Below are 23,705 nucleotides of genomic sequence, written 5' to 3'. Positions count from 1 at the left end.
TTGGCATTCATGGTAAAGGATTGAATCCATGCCTATATCTTTCTTTCAGAATGTAGGCTATGTGTGTTTGCATTCATTTGTGTGTATGCATGTCTGTCATAGCCTACATTTATATATGAATTACTATTATCACTCATTACAAACACAGTGCAGAAAGAAATGATCCATTTAAATGTCTTGCATGAGGCAATTTTTGTTATTAGACACTTTGATGTGACACAGAGTTTGAATGACAACATTGTGAGATGGTAGTATTAAAAAACACAGGGCCAAGCAGTGTTGGGGAAGCTACTTTGAAATTACTTCACACTGGAAGAAGTTGAACTACAGCAAAGCTACCCTAGGGAGAAATCTATTTTGGTTGACTAAAGCTACTTAGAAAAAGTAGTTCAAACTACTTTGTAAAAAAAATTTAAATTTAAATAAAATTGTATGCTGTTACAATATTAACCTTAGGTGGCAAAAAAACAGCAAGCCAACCTCAGCCTAGCCAGTCCTTCATTTGAATGATTCTGGCTAAGCTATTCATAGTATTGGATTGATTGCAGACACCTTGGTCAGCAACCACAGGTGATTGCAATCAAATAGTAGGTGATTGTCATGAAAGACCCCCTTACATTGCGCCATATTGTTTGGCGGCAAAACACATTATGAGAATAGTATGACTAGGTCAGCTAATGTTAGCTAATGTTTGCTTTATGTCTGCAAACCCGACATTAGCTGGTTAGCGACATGTTAGTTTTTGATAGAACATAATTGTTGTCAGATGAACTAACGCTACAGATTTTATTTAATTAGACTAACGATAACGTTAACTGAATTAAATCACTTGCTTGTGTGTAACATTACAATGTGGCTAACTTATCTAAACTTCGCTAAATTGGCTAGCAAAGTCAATGTTAATACACTCACCTTTATATGTGTTCTTAGATTTGTGTTTGACGTATTTGCAGTAGAGAGTGTATTTACTCTCGGCTTGCATAGCTCACAAGTAAAAACGTAGGTTTTGTTGGTGGAGCTCGTCAGTGTCATGTATTTGCTTAAGTATGGCCATGGTGATTCTTCCTCAGGCTGAGATTCGGGAGGTTTATTCATGATGACGCTGTCGCTGTGTGAGCACTGAGCAACGCCCGCCCTTTTGCACGTGCACTACACAAAGGTCAAGTGTGTGGTGGTGGCTGCCTGATTGCCTGGGCATGCCTTCACAGCGGTCAGGATGAAAGAAAAAGGGGGCGGGGCTGGTCAAAGGGGGTTCGATTACAGTAGTGAAGCAAAGGTAAAATAAAAAAACATTCCTTTCCTTTTATGGCCCAAAATTGTTTGTACTTTCAGTAGTTAACTACACAAAAAAATGGCAAAAAAGTAATTTAACTACTTGAATCACTATGCAAATATGAATGTAGTTGAACTACCCAGCAAGCTACTGCAAAATGTAGTTAAACTACTAGTTTAATTACATGTAGTTCACTATTCCCCAACATTGGGGCCAAGTGACTTGAAACAATTTAGGTAACACTGGGTAGCATTGCTTTGCAATAGCTTGTGTAATTTGTGTGAGGTAAGATATTGTATGTAATTTTGGTATAAATACTTTTCATGGCAGGCCTAGATTTTGGCTGGTTTGAATGAATGACTTGTAGATAGACTTATAGAGTGCTTTGTATGTGTGAGTAACTTGGCATTTTTGTATGTTGAAAATGTGTTTTTCATCAGATAAGATATACTCAAACAGTATCCCCAATGCTCAACAGCAGTAAATGCAAAGATCTACAACAATCTCAATTCTGTCACATTTAGGTTTGTGTAAATTCTGCCTTTGAACCCAGATTCTGTCATTCAGTCCATAATTTCAGAAAAATGGGAAATATTAGCCATTACATTTCATTACATTTATTTAGCAGATTAGGTTTGTAACAAACTTTATTTCTGTGAAGTTTTACAAGAAATGCCAGTAAAGTGCCTGAACTTGTTCACTATCTGTTATTTCATACAAATGAACCTGTGAGGAGAGCAGAATATACTATCTATATTGATAACATGGACAATGATTCACTATGGCAAAGGAGTGTTTCAGGAATGTTTTGCTCAGATTCAAAGAGGCTGTTTTAGTGGGAAAGATTACTTTTATTTGTCTCAAACTATGGGAGGAGATATGCAATCAGACTAAAACATTTATTGGCCACTATGTCAGGTCCTTCATGGACCCAACAGCTAAGAGCCTGGTAATACATTGAACTACACCCATTCAATCCAGGCGTAGTAACTGATAGAAATGTATAGACTGATATACGTTTATATTGCAATGCCATTGATTTCTTGTGCTGTTTTCTGATGCTTAATACATACCATGGTAACTCCATACAGTGTAGTCTGAAGACATTCACAAATGTACCTATAGTTTAAAAAAAAAATTTTTTTTTTACCCAGAGCTGAAATAAATATATGTATATATATGTGTGTGTGTGTGTACATGTATTAATTCCTATTGTCAGGTCGAACACAGCAGGCCTCTTAATAACAATGTAATATTGGGTGGACTATTAGAGCAATTTTGCCATATCAAATTACGTATATTGTCTCTGTCTCAATTGCCGTAATTTAAAAATTAGATATCTGACAGTGGGTACCCAGAATCTAAGACACCTTAACTATTTGTGATGTGTTCGAGCCTTCATGTGAACTTCAATTTCACAAATGTTTTCCACCAGTCTTGCATGCAGTATACATTTATTACAGGTAAAATGACAGAGTAGATGTAACAAAACATTATAGTGTACACAACAGGAAGAATATGGGAGGGCAAGGAGAAATAAGAATGACAACAGAGTTGACGGGGTGGATATTGCAATGAGTTGCTTCATGACTTCTTTCTGGATATCAAGGTACAAGGTATCCACAGTACAGAACATTTAAAAAATATATTTTAGAGATTTAAGAGAAAATTGTTTTGTTATTTTTATTTCATTATTTTTCATCAACATTTCTGAACAAACACAGCACGTCAAAGGATGCCTCAAATTTGACTTCAATTAGGAAATGTCACAAACAGGAAATAATGAAACAATATGCTGCCTACCATGTTAAGGTATTAGAAGAACATACTGTATTGGATTAGCTGTGGCTGCATGTTTTGTTATTCTTTTGCCACTGTTTGGATCTCAGTACCCTGGCTTAATCTGAAGTGTGAGGGGTATTAGTAGTTGAGGGCAGTGTACAGATGTGTCCTTCACACTACCTCAGTCTGTGTGATTCACTGACTCATTGCTTGATGCACTTTATAAAATGGATAGTTCCGGTCCTGGATACTGATTTGACAATACAGCATTCCAGCCATGTAATAGTGTTTCCAGCATTCCAGTGTAGTACATAATAGACTAACAACTATGATGTAACACACCTAACATACTCGACGCAAAAGGGAAGTTAGCTAACTAGACTGTTTATAGTTTTTTGTAATTTGATAACTAGAGTGATTGACAGAAAGGTGTCAGAAAGGTGTTGGCTACTTATCATGTTTTCATAACCAGGTATGTGAGCCTGTAATGTAACATTACTACTGTAAAGTTCAGGAGAAGTGACATTAGTTTGCAAAAATGAGTTAGCAAGCATTTTAGCTACCTAGCTAATGCTAATTCATATTATCTAGGCTATGTTCTCTCTGCTTTTGCATTACATTACATTACATTACAGGAATTTGGCAGGCTCTCTTATCCAGAGCGACGTACAACAAAGTGTATAACCGTAACCAGGAACAAGTGTGTTGAAAACCCTAGAGGGAAGTACAGTTCCAAGTTCAGGGAGCGACCGCGTAGTTTAACTTGGACCCTGTAGGTTGATCTGATCAATAGAAACAAAAGCAGCTACAAAGCAGTCTATGCAAATAATACAAGCAATAATTAAGTAGGCACGAGTGCAATAACTAAAATAAACTAAGATAAACAGCTTACCTAGCTACAAACCTAAGGATGTATTGGTGTCATTACTTACTGTGGTTTTATAAATGCAATAAGGCACTTGAGGCCATGCTATATTGTGAATACAGTCAAGGCTAAAGGCGTTGCAGGCACAAACAACACCCTTTAGCCTTGACTATATTCACAAAATGGCACGGCCTCTCATGCCTTATTGCTTTCTTCTCCCACACAGACAGATCCATGGACAGCAGAAACAGCAGTGAACACTGAAGAGAACTGGGAGTCGCTGATGGTACCGTTTGCTCTGTAATGGAACTCCACCGATGGAGCTTCACACTCAGATTGAGATACTGTTGTGATTGTATGGAACCCAGAGATATTCTCTTTGTGGTCCTTTGTTGTAGTGGCAGTTGGAGGTACTGATTCTTTGTGGGTATAGCAGTAAGGTCGATGTACTGATGCTCTCTTTGTGCTGTGGGCTTGGCAGCAGTTGAATGCATTGTCATTATATTCTGGGCACATTCACAGGACAATGCTGAATGCTCTCTCTGTATTCTGTGGGCATAGCGGCAGGTAGAGGAGAGGGGCACACAGCTGGCCCTTCAGTATGAAGCTCTGCTGAAACAGCAAGATTCTGACCAGGTGCTGCATGATAGACGGGTCAAAGTACTTGAGCTTCAGAGAGATGGCAACATTCGAGAGCAGCAGGTCAGTCACCCAGTGAGCCTCCTAGATCCCACACTACTGGCCCCTCATACTGCACTGAAATTTTTGTTTGTATGTTGAACATGTTGTGTATTTGGGTCACTAAGCCAGTTATTGGAAGGGCTGTGATCATTTGACTTGAGTGCCAGCTAGGCTTTAGGACTGAGTGACATTTCTTATTCCTTAGGCCCTAATTGACAAGATGGAGTCACTGCGCGTAAAACTCAAGCTAAATTGCAGCAAAATGACCCGAAAAAACTTCACCCTCAAGAAGCAGGAACTGACCAAAGATATGGATAAACTGGAGGAGGAGAGGAACAGGTGAGAGAGGGATGGGCCTATTGAAAGAAGAGAGGAATGGGTAAAGGACAGAAAGGAAAGCTGTAGTTGTACCAAAGAGACATGATAAAGAGGGAGATTCACTATAATTGCTTATGAGACATAAGATCTGTTGTGTTTGTGTGTGCCAGACTCTCATTGGACCTGGAGGAGTCAGAGAAAAGGCTGACAGCACTGATAGAGGAGCAGTGTCAGGAAAAGTAAGACTATGCATGGTCCCCACCAGCTGTGTCCATGTAGCACACATTCCCATCAAACTGTGTCCCCGTAGCACACATTCCCAACCATCTGTGTCCCTGTTGCACACATTCCTCACCAGATGTATTCCCTTAGCACACATTCCTTAACAGCTGTGTCCCTGTAGCACAAATTCCCCACCAGCTACTGTATATCCCTGTAGCACAAATTCCCCACCAGCTACTGTATATCTCTGTAGCACACATTCCCCACCAGCTGCTGTATATCCCTGTACCACAAATTTCCCACCACAGGGTTCGTACGGTCATGAAAAACCTGGAAAAGTCATTGAAATTTAAAATGCAATTTCCAGGCCCTGGAAAAGTTATGGAAAATAATATTTTTTGAAAAGTTTTGGAAAAGTAATGGAAATATAGCTAAAGTTGCATCAAATATAATTACTAATTAATCCAATCATAAAAATTGTATGTATAGTAATAAAACGTAAATTGGCACGTAACCTTCGCGGTATTTGGTGGTGTGAGAAGTTAATTCGGTCCGGCTCCGTCTGTTTACGGGCACGCCTCTGCTGATGTAGCAGTTAGTAAACGTAGGCCCTACTGTGCCGACAATATTCCAGGGAAGTGCAGCTTCAGTAATATATCAGGGCTCGAAATTAACTTTTTTACTTGGTAGCACTGGTGCTCCCAACTTCAAAAACCTAGGAACACCCACCGAAATGTAAGGAGCACCAACAATATATGCAATAGATTTTTTATTGGTAAAAAACGACAATATAACAGTACGGTTTACAAGTAACAGTTAAACTGTCACGCCTAAAATGAGTCGACTCTTCAAGGAATTGCGTGTTATGCATTCAAACGACAAAACGCTTCTCGTCACATTCATACCGCTAATTAAATCAACCGCCAGTAAACTGCGTCGGAGAAATTAGCTGTTTCAACCGGGTCGCTACACAAAACACTAAGTTAACGTTAATTCTTCGCTTCAACTTTTCAGCTTTCGATCGATAACGCTAATAAATTGAACATAAACTTTTGTCTTCAGGTAACATTAGTTAACGCGTTAGCTCTCTGTGTCGCGTGACAGTGGAGTGCAGCGAAAGGGAGTGATTGAAGACTAATATTAACCAATTTAAAATCAGCATTAAAGGTAAGAATGTCAAGCTCACGACTGGTTAGAAGGGTCACCGTCAGCTCACAAGGCACATACTGAGTGTACTAACTAGCGAATGTACAGAGAAAGAGACGTTCGACTAGAAAAAGAAAAAAGGTCGCACCAGAACAATTATTTGCACTGGCACAGATGCTCCCAATTATATTTCGAGGTCGCACAGATTAAATTTCGGTCGCATATGCAACCAAAATGGTCGCAATTTCAAGCCCTGTTTGAGACAAAAATGTTAAACTATTTGAATTAAAATATGAGAGAATGTAACTAAGTGTGTCTGTCTGGTGTTTATTTGTTTTAGAGAGGCACCATATGTTTCAGATGCAGACCTAATTTTACTTAGTGTTATTTATTTATTTATTGACCTTTCAGCATTATTACTGGTTCATAAAGACAGTTGTCATTAAAAACACTGAATTATTTTGCTGTTACAATACAACATCAATACTAAGTAGACAAAAAATTTTAAATATTGCAATTATCTAAACTGAGATCTAATCTCGTATCCCAAATTTAAATTTAAAATCCGCTGTCATTTAGGAGTCTGCACATATAGGGGATTGGTGATCTCCTGTATCTCTCAGTTCGACATCTTGGGATGGCCAGTTGGTTTGAATTCCTTGTCTGACGACCTGTGAGCTCCTCCCTGAGGGGGGGTAGCCAGTCACTGAAGTTGGACTTTAGCAGCTTTTTGGCAAAGCCAAGACACAGTTGAGTGCGTCTCTCTGATACAATGCACAATCCGAGAGTGCAGAGAGCCTCTGGGTACCCTGAGTACCTCTGGCCAAGTATGATTTTACAAGCCCGTTTCTGTGTGCTTTCCAGCCTTTTAGCCTGGTCTGTAGTCAGGGAACTGTGCCAGACGAGGACTGCATACTCCAGCACCGGGCGTACGTACCCTGTGTAGATGGAAACCAGTTCTGGGTCTCGGACACCAAATTTCTTCAGGCGACGCAGAGCAAAAAGCTTCCTGTTCGCTGAAGTCAGCATGTGGTCCACCTGACTGCCCCAATGCAAATTACTCTGGATGGTGACCCCCAGGACCTTGACAGTGTCACAGACTTCCAGGATGTTCTGGTCAATGGAGAGAGTCGGCAGGGCGGGTGGATGCCTCATGTGGGTGACATGTAAAACTTTACATTTCTTTGGGTTGAGTTTCATTTTGTGCTCCTCTACCCAGATATCAAGACCATTCAGGGTCTGTTGGAGGGTACAGGGTAGTTGGAGCTGTTACACTAAATAATTTTAAATTGTCCCGCTGAGATAAAGTCATTTGTTTTGGTCATGGAAATTCAGTTAAAGGTTGTGGAGAAGTCATGGAAAAGTCATTGAAAATCATTGGTGAAAAAGCGTATGAACCCTGCCACCAGCTGTGTCCCTGTAGCACACATTCCCAACTAACTATGTCCCTGTAGCACACATTCCCAACCATCAGCGTCCCTGTAGGACCCGTTCTCCACCAGCTGTGTCCATGTAGCACACATTCCCTTCAAACTGTGTCCCCGTAGCACACATTCCCAACCATCTGTGTCCCTGTTGCACATATTCCTCACCAGATGTATTCCTTTAGCACACATTCCTTAACAGCTGTGTCCCTGTAGCACACATTCCCATCAAACTGTGTCCCCGTAGCACACATTCCCAACCATCTGTGTCCCTGTTGCACACATTCCTCACCAGATGTATTCCTTTAGCACACATTCCTTAACAGCTGTGTCCCTGTAGCACAAATTCCCCACCAGCTACTGTATATCCCTGTAGCACACATTCCCCACCAGCTGCTGTATATCCATGTACCACACATTTCCCACCAGCTGTGTCCCTGTAGCACACATTCCCAACTAACTATGTCCCTGTAGCACACATTCCCAACCATCAGCGTCCCTGTAGGACCCGTTCTCCACCAGCTGTGTCCATGTAGCACACATTCCCTTCAAACTGTGTCCCCGTAGCACACATTCCCAACCATCTGTGTCCCTGTTGCACATATTCCTCACCAGATGTATTCCTTTAGCACACATTCCTTAACAGCTGTGTCCCTGTAGCACACATTCCCATCAAACTGTGTCCCCGTAGCAGACATTCCCAACCATCTGTGTCCATGTTGCACACATTCCTCACCAGATGCATTCCTTTAGCACACATTCCTTAACAGCTGTGTCCCTGTAGCACAAATTTACTACCTGCTGTGTCCCTATGGTATTCTGAGATGCTCTTCTGCATACCTCGGTGGTAACGAGTGGTTATTTTAGTTACTGTTGCCTTTCTATCCGCTCGAACCAGTCTGGCCATTCTCCTCTGACCTCTGCCATCAACAAGGCATTTTCACCCAGAGAACTACCGCTCACTGGATATTTTCTCTTTTTCATAACATTCTCTGTAAACCCTAGAGATGGTTGTGCGTGAAAATCCCAGTAGATGAACAGTTTCTGAAATTCTCAAACCAGCCGGTCTGGCACCAACAACCATGCTATGTTCAAAGTCACTTAAATCACCTTTCTTCCCCATTCTGATGCTTGGCTTGAACTTCAGCAGATTGTCTTGACCATGTCTACATGCCTAAATGCATTTAGTTGCTGCCACGTGATTGGCTGATTAGGTATTTGCGTTAACGGGTGCAGTTTGCAGTTGAACAGGTGGACCTAATGAAGTGGCTGGTGAGTGTATACGTTTTTTAATTTTTTTATTGAGTATCTTTAAATAGGTTAGTGGTGTTATATAATGTGGATATTTCACACTGTAATATAAGCGTTAGATGGTAGTGTAATAGTGATGACGTGAGAGTTGGAGCATTGCCAAAACGTGGTGGACGGTTAAATTGTTTTCATGTCGTCCCATCCCCATACAAGAAAACATACGAGAGCACAGAGTATAGAAATACACACAAGAGTTAATTATTACACATTTAGGTACTGTACCGCATTGTGTGACAATATTTTTGCATTATTTTTTTAATCTGATAGCAATGTTTCATCTTAAACCTTCATAAGGGGCTTATTTATATGCTTTATATTGGACAAAAAGCATTTTATTCAATTTTGGAGAGATTTTGGATATGTTTCTGTGATTTTCTTGAGTCAAAACAGTTGATTTGTAGTGAAATATGTGAATATGTTGTGATTTACAGCAATGCATAATTGAGATATTTTGGGTAGATTGGGAGACGCTGGGTACACTGCTTAGTTTTTGCTTCATACATCTATGGTAGTTCTACATATCCACCCTTAGACTTTATGAACTTGTGGTCAAGACGTTTTTGATCTAGCACATGTATAGTTTAACCTGCTGTATATATGCAATCTCTCAGTATTTCATTGCAAACTTAAAAAGTGCAAATTTATTTTGGATTTTTTGTCAAAACAATTGAATTTGTGGCACTTTATTTATTCCAAAATGATGAATATAAACTAATCTGCATTAGTATTTTAAATTGTACAAATGTCTTGCTTCATCTAAGCCATTTTTCAAGTCTCTGTGGTGTTCACATCTGGAGTTATAAACCTTTAAATAGGGTACCCCCTAAATGGGCAAGGATTGGCAAGATTTGGCTTGTGCGCTAAGGGGTTAATTGAATAGTTTAAACAATATGTTTTCTGCAGAATGGGTATATAAGTTAAGTTTGACATGATCATAGACTATTATGCAAAATGCATACTAACCATGACCGAGATCAGTCTGCCAATTGAATGGTAAATAAAACAGATGGCACCTGTCAATAACCATGTTCTCTGGTATAGTTGAGGCCAAAAGTTTACATGCATACATACACCTAGGCTAAAGATAACCAAAACTCAGTTTTTCACAACTGCACATTTCACAGTTATTTCAGCTGTAATTCATTATATCAGAATTTCAGTAGGTCAAAAGTTTACATACACCAAGTTGACTGTCTCTTTAAACAGTCTGCAAGATTCCAGGAATTGATGTATTGACTTTTTAGACGCTTCTGATTGGCTAATTGTCATAGTTAGGAGTTAATTGTGAGTTAATTGGCACCTGTGGCTGTATTTAAGGGCCTACTGTACCTTTATGGCCACTGCCTTTTTGCCCTTGATACCATGGGAAAATCCAAGCAACTCAGCCAAAACTTCAGGAAAAAGATTGTGGACCTCCACAAGTCCGGTTCCTCTTTAGGAGCAATTTCCAAACAACTGAAGGTTCCACGAGTATCTGTACAAACAATTGTATGCAAATATGAAAATTGTGGGACCACACAGACACTGCATCAGTTAGGAAGGAGGCACAAATTAACTCGCAGGGCTGAACAAACTTTGATTCAAAAGGTTCAACTGAACCCCAAGACAAAGGAATTGGTGACGGAGTTGGAGGCATCAGGTACCAAAGTATCTACATCCACCATTAAGATAATCCTACATTGCCATGGCCTGAAAGGAAGAAGCCCCTACTCTAAGATCGGCATAAAAAAGCCATAATGAAGTTTGTTGGTGATCACCAGGATGAGGACCTAGCCTTGTGGAGGAGTGTCCTCTGGTCGGATGAAACAAAAATTGAACTGTTTGGCCATAATGACCAGCGCTATGTATGGAGGATAAAGGGTAAGGCGTTTAATCCGGAGAACACCATCCCAACTGTGAAGCATGGGGGTGGCAGCATCATGTTGTGGGGGTGTTGTGCTGGAAAAGAGACTGGGCACTTCAGAAAATAGATGGTATCATGAGGAAGGAGGATTATCTAGAAATACTGAAGCAACACCTCAAGACATCAGCTAGGTCAACTGGGTCTTCCAGCAGTACAGTGACCCTAAGCATACCTCCAAAGTTGTAAAAAAATGGCTTAAAGACAACTATATAAGTATTGGAGTGGTCATCACAAAGCCCTGCCCTGACTGAACTTAAAAAGTGTGTCTGAGCAAGGAGGCCCACAAACCTGACTGTGTCAGGAGGAATGGGCAAATAATCCGGCAAAGTATTGTGAAAAGCTTGTGGAAGTTACGCAATTAAAAGGCAGTGCCACCAAATACTAACAAAGTGTATGTAAACTTTTGACCCACTGAAAATCTAATATAGTACATAAAAGCTGAAATAAATATGTCTTTTAGCTATTATTTTGAAATGAGCTCTTATGGAGATAAAGTAGATACCCTAATTGACTTAACACAGGAAATGACTTAACACAGGAAATGACTTAACACAGGAAATGTATGAAATGTGTGGAGTTCAGAAAAATTGAGTTTGAATGCCTTTAGCCTATGTGTATGTAAACTTTTAGCCTCAACTGTATATAAGTGTCTCAAATGCAATAAACTGTTGTACAAATGTGTTTTTTTCACATAGACTACTGCTAGTTATGAAATTGTTTGTGTGTTTTTAATGGGGTGTTGTAGACAACAGACTAATTATTTGTATGTCGGTAAATAGAGAACAGGGCTAGCTAACATTAATTTAGAAACGTGGCGCTTGCAAGTGACGTTAGCTACAGTAGCCTAGTAAAAAAAAAAGTTGTTAAACAGTAGAAACACCACAGTGGTCAGCTGTTGTAACTTTTTAAGAAAATCAATAAATCTGGCATCATGAAATGTATATGGCTCCTTGTTCGTGACTTTTGCTAAACGTACGAACATTGAACATTCCAATATAATTTGGATGTCAATATTGTATAAGGGAATAAAGTTATAAACACCTAGTTAGTTAAATGGCCATGTATGGCTTTGCAGTAAGAAGTCATTATTTAATGCTGTTGTTTGCTCATGTTTTTAAAGAAGGTAGCCCAGTAAGCACAAGCCCAAATACAGGTGGACTGTAGGCATCTAAAGAAGTGGAAATCTAGGTTGACATGTTTTGAAAAATTCAGCGTAGGTTTTACTTCCATATGTCCTGTCTATATCCTATCCGGCTAGAAAACTTTCACATTGCAACTAATGGTAGAGGAACAAATCTCCAAAAAAGGCTTTAGTTTTTGAGATACCCCTACCCGATGTAGAACAAAGCACAACCATGTTTTTTCATAACTTCAATATGTCTAGTTTTTGAAATGGATGGTTGTATAAAAATATTTTACTGCAAAATTAGTTTTTTTGGTTGATGTTTGGATCCTCCCCAAAACTGAAAATAGTGAAAATTTAGGCTTCTCCAAAAGGGACAGCGTCTGCCTTATCACACGTTTCTCTGGAAATAATGATCAGAATGTCACCAAATTTGGACTGGATGTACAGGGAGCCAGTGTAGGTTGCATACAACAGGAGTTATATGATCTCTCATTTTAGTTTTTGTTAAAACCCTGGCAGCAGTGTTCTGAATGGTCTGTAGTTTTGCAATGGCTGCTTTTGGTAAGCCAGTATATAGAGCATTACAGTAGTCAAGACGACTAGAAACAAAAGCATGAACAAGCTTTTCAGCATCTTGCTGGCAGTGTAGTGGTCTCACCTTCACTATATTGCACAAATGATAAGTTTTGGCCAACAAATTAAAATGGGCTTTAAAATTGAGGTCAGAAACTAAAATGACACCGAGGTTTCTTACTTGTGGTCGTGTCTGTCAGGCCAGATGTCCCAGTTTAGCAAAAATCCCTCCTATTTTTTGGGCCAACTAGGAGGATCTCAGTCTTATCTTCATTTAGCTTTAGGAAGTTCTTGTTCATCCATTCATTAATGGCTGACGCACAGTCAGTTAGATTAGACAGAGTATTTGGGTCATCTGACCTCACAGACACATGCAGCTGTGTGTCGTCAGCATAGCTGTGGAAGTTCACGCCATGCTAACAGATTATGGATCCCAGTGGCAGCATGTAGATTGAGAACAACAAAGGTCCTAGGACACTGCCTTGGGCCACACCATAGTCAATGTTTGTTGTTTCCGATATGTGTTCCCCGATTCTGACATGGAATTTCCTTCCAGTAATATATGATTGAAACCAGCTTAGAACTGTACCAGAGAGACCAACCCATTTCTCAAGACGGCTAAGTAAAAGATTGTGGTCAATAATGTCAAAAGTGGCGCTAAGGTCAAGGAGAATGAAAGAATATTTCCACTATCACCATTTAATCTGAGATCATTTAAAACATTGACGAGAGCTGTCTCTGTACTATGGTTTGCTCTGAAGCCAGATTGAAAATTTTCAAGAATACTATTCTCAGAAAGGTGCTTGTTTAATTGTTTAAACACTTCCTTCTCTAAAGCCTTGCTCAGGAAAGGTAGATTTTAAATGGGGCGGTAATTACTAAGCGAGGAGGGGTCTAAGTTAGGTTTTTGAGTAAAGGTTTTACAATTGCGGTCTTAAAAAGGTTTGGGAAAATGCCTGATCTTGGGAGGATTTAATAAGGAGTGTATTTAAGAATCAGAATCAGAATCGGGTTTTATTGGCCAAACATGCTTTTTTTCACATGTAAGGAATTTGACTCCAGTTCACAGTAACTCACACTGTACTTACATTCACAATGTCAACAACAAACAACAATGACAAACAACAAGAGTAGGTTTTACCTACCGTAAGCAGTAGTGAAAGTGCGTTGTGCATATACAAAGAATAAATATGTAATAAATATAAGTGTATGATTAAATTATTGCACTATGAAAATGGCTGTGGGTATGTATGACTATTTTTTGATAGACAGGTCTGGCTGGGTTAATTGTTCATGAGAGAGATGGCGTGTGGGAAGAAGCTGTTCCTGTGTCTTTTGGTTCTTCTGTGCAGTGCTCTGAAGCGCCTTCCGGAGAGGAGGAGTTCAAAGATGTGGTGGCCAGGATGCGAGGGGTCGGCAATGATCTTCCCCGCCCGCTTCCTTGCTCTGGTAGTGTAGAGATCTTGGAGTGAGGGCAGGTTTAGTCCAATCAACCTTTCTGCAGACCTGATGGTGCCCTGCAGCCGGTGTATGTCCTGTTTTGTGGCAGTGCCAAACCACACTGTTATGGCGGTAGAGAGGACAGACTCAATCACAGCTGAGTAAAACTGCACCAACTGTTCCTGAGGCAGGTTGAACCTCCTGAGCTGGCGCAGGAAGTACATTCTCTGCTGGACTTTTTTTTGTAATGGAGACAATGTTGGTCTCCCACTTCAGGTCCTGGGAGATTGTAGTTCCCAGGAATTTGAAGGTCTCCATGGCTGCCACAGTGCTGCCTTGTATGGTGAGGGGGGTCAGGATAGGAGGATGTCTCCTGAAGTCCACTGTCATCTCCACTGTCTTGAGTGTGTTGTGGCTGCACCAGAGGGCCAGCCGTTCAACCTCCCCTCTGTATGCGGACTCGGCACCATCTCGTATGAGACCAATGACGGTTGTGTCGTCCGCAAACTTCAGGAGTTTAACAGAGGAGTCCCTGAAGGTGCAGTCATTGGTGTACAGGGAGAAGAGCAGTGGGGAGAGCACGCAACCCTGCGGCGCACCTGTGCTGGTTGATTGGGTGCAGGATGTGAGTTTCCCCAACCTCACTTGCTGCTTCCTATCAGTGAGGAAGCTGGTAATCCACTGACAGGTAGAGGCAGACACAGTGAGCTGGGAGAGCTTGGAGTGGAGTAGTTCCGGGATGATCGTGTTGAACGCCGAGCTGAAGTCCAAAAACAGGATCCGTGCATAAGTCCCCGGGCAGTCCAGATGGCGGAGAATGTAGTGTAATCCCATGTTGACTGCATCGTCCACTGACCTGTTGGCCCGTAGGTTAACCCTCTGGGGTCGAGAGCTCCGCCGGCGGAGCTCGACAAGATGAAATTAACTTTCGTTTCTATTTGGATGATTAACTTCACGTGCTGTTATCATACAGACGCAACAAAAACATTGACAGAAACCTTAGAATCGCGACTTTCCAATGCGCCCATTGGCAAATAATATGAATCGTTTTAAATTTGATCAATTAGACCATGTATGCTTCGTTAAACTTTACTCATTACTATGTGAATTTCGCTCAGCAGGAAGTCCGCCCAAATTGCATTCACATGTTAACAACATTATAATTACTCCCCATAGAAGGAGACTAAAGGAGGGGCGATGCGAGATCCATGTGAGAAATGCCAAGTCTGCGAAAGCGGGATAGAATGTCAAAGTGTCGCCTAATTCACATCTTTTGAGGTGAACATTTCGCTTAATTTTGGAAAATAGTCCGTCCGGAAGCCGACACTGATGAAGAGCGGTGTCATTTCGAACAGCGAACTGATCCAGCTGAGGATCAACTTCATGCGTAAGTATATTTCTTATGATCATATTGGTAAATATGTGTACTGTATTGCAACGTATCTGTGTGTTTGTAGGGATATCCAGCAATGTGCGCGTTTGTAAATTCCCACACTACGAACGATTCGAACTATTGCATCTCAAAATTATAGGCTAGGCTCTCTGCGTCTGGTTGTGTTAGAAGTATCAGGTAGACTGTATGTTTTTCGATCATATTCGTAATAAATAGCTCATGCCTGGCGTGTAGTGGCGTGGCTAGGATTCTAAAACTGATGTCCTTGCACAATCGATATTAGCATACTCTAAGTAAGTTTGGGAAATAGCAATAAAATAACTACTTAGCTAAACAGACCTAGCCTACTTCAGATTGAGGCATTGTTATTGATGAGTTGCGCGTAGTTGAGTTGGAATATCAGTGTTTATTTAGGTAAGCTAATGTTTTTTCGTTGATAGCTTGCATTATTTGTAAATGTGTGCTGTATTACATTCTCTGTGTGTTTGTAGGAATATTCACTAATATGCGCGCTTGTAAATTCCCGCACTACGAATGATTCTCTAACCATTGCTTCACAAAATTATAGGCTGCCTCTCTACGTCTGGTTGTGTTTGTTTGGTTCTTTGTTTGTATATGATGTCACATTTCATAAATTTTGTTTTCATTAGTTAGTGGTTTGTCCCTTTTTTGTAAAGCACATTTAATTTTCACCTGTTGAAGGAAATGTGCTATATAAATAAAGTTTGATTTGATTTCACATTTCCTAACAATTTTGTTTTTATTATATTTGCAGAGATGTTGATCAGGAAACACAGCCTAGTTCACCACTAGCTAAGAGGCCAGGCAGACGTTGCAAGAGTACACCAGTCTCATCTCATCTTCCATACAGTTTATTTCAATAAATGTTCTAAAATCAAAAGATATCTATGTTTCTGTCTTCTAAATGGCTCACTGAGTCTTTGTCTTAGTGGTGGGGAGGCATGCGGCCAGGTGTGAATAGCCTACTTAGCTGGCAGGTATTCCTACCCAATGCATATTCATTACAGAGAGGCCATTTGCCCTCCCATTCTCACCTGGTGTTGAAAAATAGTAGTCACAACACTAATTTTTAGCAATTTATTTTATTTCTCATTGGATTTGCTAAAATATTTTGTCATCTTTTGATACCCAAGACATTGAAGAAAAGTCTTAGTCACAATTGTTTAGTGTTTTATTACAACATTCCTGTGCATGTTCAAAACTACTGTTTACAGTTTGTGTGATTTTAGAGCAGTTTACAATCCACACATGATTATGACCTACTTACTGCTGCCATATTGTTGTAGCTGAGTTTGTGCTGAAAACAAAGATATGAAACACTTTGGAATCACTGTATATAAAGTTGATGAAATTTACACAAATGTCAGAGCATCGCACAATCACCAGTGTGCCTCATTTTACCCTTAGACCCCAGAGGGTTAACTGCGGGGGGTCCAGCAGGGGGTCTGTGATGGCTTTCAGGTGGGCCAACACTAGCCTCTCAAAGGACTTCATGACTACAGAGGTTAGTGCAACGGGCCTGTAGTCATTTAGTCCTGTGATGCTCTGTTTTTTGGGACTGGAACTATTGTGGACTGCTTGAAGCAGGAGGGAACCACACATTGCTCCAGTGACTTAGTGAAAATCCTGGTGAAGGCAGGTGCTAGTGTTTCAGCACAGGCCTTCAAGCAGGCGGGTGAGACTGTCCGGCCGTGCTGCCTTCCTGGTTTTTTGTCTCTGGAAGAGTCTGCAGACATCCTCTTCGCAGATCTTCAGTGCAGGCAGGGTGTGAATTGGGGCGGGGGAGAGGTGTGACCATTGCCCTTTCAAAGCGACAACTGTACACGTTAAGGTCCTCAGCCAGCTGCCGAATCTCCATGGCGGAGGGGGATGACTTCCTGTAGTTGGTGATGTCCTGCAGGCCTTTCCACACTGACGCAGGGTCGTTGGCCGAAACCCTGTTTTTCAGCTTTTCAGAGTAGCTCCTCTTGGCTGCCCTGATCTCCTTTGTCAATGTGTTCCTTGCCTGGTTATACAGGGCTCTGTCCCCCTTTCTGTATGCCTCCTCCTTGGCTGTCTGAGTTTGGTGGTGAACCAGGGTTTGTCATTATTGTATCTGGTATGAGTCTTTGTGGGAATGCACATGTCCTCACAGAAACTGGCATAGGATGTTACAGTGTCAGCCAGCTCATCCAGATCAGTGGTTGCCTGTTCAAATACACTCCAGTCAGTGCAATCAAAGCCAGCTTGTAGTGTGTCCTTGGCCTTACTGGTCCATTGTTTCACTGTATTCACTACAGGCTTGACAGATTTTAGTTTCTGCCTATAGGCGGGGATAAGATGGACTAAACAGTAATCAGAGAGACCCAGGGCTGCACGCAGGAGAGCGCTATATGCACCCTTTAGTGTGGTATAACAGTGATCTAGAATGTTATTGTCTCTGGTGGGGCACTTGATGAATTGTCTGTATTTAGGCAGTTCACGGCTGATGTTTGCTCTATTAAAGTCCCCCAAAACTATAAGAACAGAGTCTGGGTGTTTTTTTTTTCTCTACGCTGATTATCTGGTCAGCCGGGCACTGTTTCGCCTCCCCCACAAACGCTTGGGGTGGAATGTAAACACCAACCAGGATTGTGGAGGAAAACTCCCGGTGTTGAAAGGAACGGTTTACAGTTTATGAATAAAGTTTCCAGTTCTGGACAACAGGATTTAATTAGCTCTGTAACAGTGATACACCAACCTTCGTTCACATAGAAGCAGATTCCGCCGCCTTGGGATTTCCCGGACAGTTCTGTGACGCGGTCCGCTCTATGGAGATGGAACCCAGGTAGCCGTAGTGCACAGTCCGGTGTAGTTTCACTGAGCCAGGTTTCCGTGAAGCACTGTGCCGCAGAGCAAGAGAGATCCTTGTTGGTTATGTTGAGTAGCAGCAACTCGTCGATCTTATTGCCCAGGGAGCAGACATTCGCCAGGTGAATACAAGGTAGAGGGATCCTAAAACCCTGCTGTCGCAGCCGGACCAGCACTCCTGCACACTTTCTCCATCTGCATTTATATATCTCTCGTAGAGAGCTGCTGCTCCACTCAGTAAGATGTTCAAACATCCGTTGAGTATGAAAAGTCAGATGGTGTGGTACATCGGATGTTCAGCAATTCTTCGGTAGTAAAAGTGGGTGGTGGGTTCGCTTAACACGGAACAAACGAACAAAAACAAAGCATGAGGGAGCACTGTACTGAGGCAGCTGATCCTGGCGCCATCTTGATAGATCATGACAGTTTATCATAAGTGCTTTTGAAAAGATAAGCTGGAATAGGGTTAAGGGAGCAGGTAGAGGGCTTCATACTGGAGACAGTTTTGCATTGTTCTTCCTTGGTGATTATGTCAAAGCTAGTCATGATACTTGGTGGAGGAGGGGTGGTTTGAAGGGGGGGGGGTCTAGTGTTTCCTTGGATGGTTTGAATGTTGAGCCTAATATTATACATTTTTTCTTTAAAGAAAGAGGCAAATTCTTCGCATTTAGTGGAGGAGGCCTGGTCTACCAAGTCTAAGGTTGAATGTGGATTTAAAATGCTATTTATGGTTGAGAATAGTATTCTGGGATTGTTTGAGTTGGCTGTGATAATGTTGGAGAAATGGGTTCGTCTCTCATCTCGCACTGCTTTATTGTATTTAGTAATAAGTTCTTTGTACATGTCATGGTGGACAGTCAATTTTTTTGAATGTGTCAGGATTATATTTCTATATTCTCATATTGGGCACCACTTATGTAGGCAAAGCGGTATAAAAATCAGTCTCATAAAATTACAGTTATCTAGACTATTCGACCATAAATGTGGAACTTCAATTAATAATCAAAATTACAAATATTAAGGATCAAATAATTAAATCAAATATTTAAGAGATAACCGGAAGGATGTAGTTCTTGGATAGGCTATTTTGACTCATTCTCACATTCCAGCAACATCAAAACAGACACGGGTTTAATACAAACAGAACATGCACAAATTAATCTAAATGGGGAATCTTCTAAATACGGGAAGGTAGGGGTGCGTGTGAGCGGTTGCGTGTGCGCACGTGTCCCTTTGTCTGTGGACGAAAGGGGGAAGGGTAAACGACGGGTGGTCACGTATGTGTGGGGTACAGTGTAACCGGCGTGGCTGAATAACTGAGCTCAGCTAGGAAGGAGTATTGCTTCCGGTAGTGCCGGAGAGTGAAGCGTAACTTCAGTTGTTAAGTAATACATGCAACCAAGCTAGTTATTCGCCTACTACCGACTATACAATGAGTGTGATGTCATTAGGGTTGTAAAGTTAGTCAGGGAGTAAGAGAGAGAAAAACCATGCATAGGATTGTTTCCTAAGATTATATCGCCAGCGCAAATTACTATAAACAACAAAATTGAAACACACAATGTCACATTAAACTCAATGCAGTCTAAGCTAAACTATTGCCTGGAAAGTTTGCTCAGTCTTACTGTCCATCCATTCATGCGGGTAGCGGCCTCCGGCGGTCGCTGTGGGGTCCTGGAGAGAACAGTCTTGGCGTTGTGAAATTGTGGAGGTTTCCAGATATGAGGCGCGCGGCGCAAACCGAATCCTTGTTCCGACCCCCGGTCGGTCGTCAGCAAGGCTCCTCCTGGAGCTCGTCGTGGTTAGTTGGCACAGTGTCGGGTGTACGCTGGTTTCCACGTGGGATGGATCAGGCTTTGGTCGCCGCAGGCGAGCTAAATCGGCAGAGCCTCGTTGCTGCGTACAGTGACTTTATCTTTCCGTTTAGATAAATCGGTGACTCCTGCGATCTTAGGCGTTCTGCAAGCCCTTTGAATTGGAGTTCTACAGTATGTGGGCACTCAAGGGACAATGGGAGGGGAAGAGAGAGGGCGAAAAGAAAGGCGAAAAAGAGGAGGCGAAAAAGAGAGTGAGTGATTACTGTCCCTAACTTTTATACCTGGTGGGGGGAGGGGGGACCCATGGAGTGTGATAAGGATCTTGAATGCGGCGTGCACTGATGATGTCATCAGATGCGCGTCAGATGCGCTGCATGTTCTTAAAGAAGGTAATTTCCATTTGGAGGGCACAGACTGACCGAGTGTACCTATGAATGTTTTCTCCGTTTGTGCTCTGCTCTTCTACATTAACTTTTCAATTTACAGATAGCGCTGGTTCGCCAAGGCATGGGTCTCACCATCGGTCTATTCTTCTCTTTTATGAGCGCAGCAGTGTCAAGCGCACCAAGAAGTTGGCTATTAAAGTGAACTACTAGGTCGTGTAGGGAGCTGGTGGAGGGGAGAGACATGGTGGCTTGACTTATGATGTCGGAAAATTTGGCAAGTGCAGAGGCATCTATATAGCATTTCTTAATTAAATTATTTACTTTTTGCTTTGTAGTGGAAATAGGCACTTCAAACAGAACACAAAAATGATCGGAGATGGCCAGGTCAGTGATAGCAGTAACATCAATGCCAATACCCTTTGATAAAACTAAGTCAAGAGTGTGGCCATGTCTGTCCGTTGGTCTCTTAACATGTTGAATAAAATCAAAGGAGTCAATGAGATTTAAATACTCTAGTCTTTGCGTTGCTCTACATATAAGTTAAAATCTCCAATAAGAATTGAATCATCGAAATTAGTACAAATATGGGATAAAAATTCTGAGAATTCAGATAGATAGAAAGCCTTTATTGTCATTGTATAGAATACAACAAAATTAGGAGCGCTACTCCTGATCAGTGCAATTAAAAGACACAGAGAAACAAAAACAAAACGACACAAAACAATCTCAGCAAACAAACAACCACAGCCAACAACACAGGTTCTAAAATAGCATCACAGGTTCTAAAATATACACAAGTTCTAAAATACATACAGGTTCTAAAATAATAAGTAAAATAAGTAAATACAATGTAATCTAGCACTGGAATAATTGTACTTGTTACACTAGGATAAATGGAATTATTGCACCAATATGAAAGTAATTATTGCACTAGAATAAATGTAATTTTGCACTAGTATGAATGTAATTATTACACTAGAATATATGTAATTATTGCACTAGTTCCAGTTGGTTTGCCCTAGAAAGACAGTCATCATATTGCACATGAGGGGTCATTCAGTGCTTGTTGGAGTTTAGTGTGCTTATGGCCAAGGGAAAGAAACTGTTCTTAAGTCTGGTGGTCCATGCTTTGATGGTCCTGTAGCACCTGCCAGAGGGCAACAGGTCAAACAGAATGTGTCCAGAATGAGAGGTCCTTTAGAATGTTTTTGGCTGTGCCTCGGCAGCGGGAGCTGGAGATGTCTTTCAGGGAGGGCAGAGGGCAGCCGATGATTTTCTGTGCGGTGTTGATGACCCTCTGAAGAGCTCTCCTGTCTGCTGCTGAGCAGCTGGCATACCGCACTGAGATACAGTACACCAGTACTCTCTCGATGGAGGAACGGTAGAAGGCCTGAGCCTTCCTGAGCACTCTCAGGAAGTGTAGTCGCTGCTGTGCCTTCTTAACAACCACAGTGGTGTTTGCAGACCAGGAGAGGTCCCTAGAGATGTGGGTTCCCAGAAATTTGATGGTGGGAACCCTTTCCACACAGTCCCCGTTGATGTAGAGTGGGGCAGGGTCTGCTCTGTGCTTCCTGGAGTCAATGATGAGTTCCTTTGTTTTTGTGGTGTTCAGTGTCAGGTTGTTTGCTGAACACCACACTGTCAATTTCTGGACCTCTTTTCTGTAGGCCGATTCGTCTCCTCCTGCGATAAGCCTGACTACAGTGGTGTCGTCCGCAAATTTTATGATGGCGTTGGTGGGGTGGGTTGGAGTGCAGTCATAGGTGTATAGAGCATAGAGTAATGGACTCAGCACACAGCCTTGTGGAGAGCCGGGACTGAGCGTGACGGTGGAGGAGAGGTGGGGGCCAAGTTTAACAATTTGTGGGCGGTTAGTGAGGAAGTCCTTTTTTCAGGTGCAGGTGGGAAGGGGGGGGTCTAAGTCAGACAGTTTGCCGACTAGTATGTCTGGGATGATTGTACTGAATGCTGAGCTAAAGTCCATGAAGAGCATCCTTACGTAGCTCCCCCGGTGTTCTAAGTGACTCAGCGCGGTGTGAAGAGCTATGGCGATGGCGTCTTCCATGGACCTATTTGCTCTGTAAGCTAACTGATGTGGGTCGAAGGTGGAAGGGAGGCTGAGTTTGATGTGCTGTGAGACCAGTCTCTCAAAACACTTTATGACTACTGATGTGAGTGCAATTGATCTGTAGTCGTTAAGATTGTCGATGGCTGGCTTTTTGGGGACAGGGATGATGATGGCTGACTTTAGGCAAGGTAGAATGATGGCTTATGTTAGGGAAAGATTAAAGATCTTAGTGAAGAGACCTGAGAGCTGGTCAGCAGATGCTTTAAGTACTTTCCCGGGTACTCCATCAGTACCAGCGGCCTTCCTCGGGTTTACCGGCCTGAGCACACGTCTCACTTTGTGTTCCTGTAGAGTGAGTATGTGGGTGCCGGAGGCTGGTGGAGGCAGCGTATCTATGTTTGGCCTTTTTACCTCATAGTTTGCAAAGAAACAGTTCAGTTTGTCAGCCAACGAGGCATCGGCATTGACAGTCACGGGGTTGCTGCCCTTGGAGGGGTTGCTGCCAGAAGTTTGCATTGTGTTTGGGAGATTGTCACAAGAAGTGCTGGAGTGTCATTTGGCCTTCGCAGTGATACAGCTACATATTCAAAGGCAGAGAAACGACCGAGGTCAACCTTGGAGCAAAGGAAATTATTTGAGAAAATAGTAGCAACACCACCCCCTCACTTATTTGGCCTTGGAGAGTGAGTGAAACTAAAATCAGGGGGGAAGCTTCGATAAGACTGGCAGAGTTAGCAGGGGACAACCAGGTCTCAGTTAAAAATATAAAATGTAGATTGCGATCAGTAATCATAACTTGGATAAAAAAAAGCTCTTGTTGGTGAGGGATCTTACATTAAAAAGAGCCATTTTAAGCTTAAAATCTTGTGAATGATCGGAAAAGGGAGTATGTTTATCTATAAAGGGTTGAGTACAGACAGGTGTAAATGTTCGCTTAATATTAACAAGGTTTTTCTGAACCATAATATTTTTTTGCGACTGCCTGTTGCGAATCCTGACAGGGATGATGAAAATGTCATTAGATGGTCCGAGCCCGGTAGAAAGCGTATCAGTGTACGAGGTGGAACCATTGTGGTAGGGACTAGGACCGGGGGAACATCAATCTCTGATGGACCGGCCAGCAGCAC

General features: G+C 41.9%; 1 protein-coding gene across 2 annotated transcripts in view; it reads left to right on the top strand.

The window, feature by feature from the left end:
• The window catches only part of rnf214 (ring finger protein 214), a 68,769-nt gene that overhangs the window by 19,198 nt on the left and 25,866 nt on the right, over window positions 1-23,705 (top strand). For both annotated transcript variants that reach the window (XM_035432392.1, XM_035432393.1), the window contains 4 exons: window positions 4,147-4,206; window positions 4,482-4,622; window positions 4,807-4,940; window positions 5,090-5,158. In XM_035432392.1, coding sequence (XP_035288283.1) covers window positions 4,147-4,206; window positions 4,482-4,622; window positions 4,807-4,940; window positions 5,090-5,158 — 404 coding nt within the window. The remainder of the gene's footprint in view (window positions 1-4,146; window positions 4,207-4,481; window positions 4,623-4,806; window positions 4,941-5,089; window positions 5,159-23,705) is intronic.

Source organism: Anguilla anguilla, chromosome 9 (genome assembly GCF_013347855.1).
Source record: "Anguilla anguilla isolate fAngAng1 chromosome 9, fAngAng1.pri, whole genome shotgun sequence".
NCBI classification, from domain to species: Eukaryota; Metazoa; Chordata; class Actinopteri; order Anguilliformes; family Anguillidae; genus Anguilla; species Anguilla anguilla.
The sequence above is the reverse complement of the archived record's forward strand: the minus strand, read 5'-3'. Positions and strand labels throughout refer to the sequence as shown.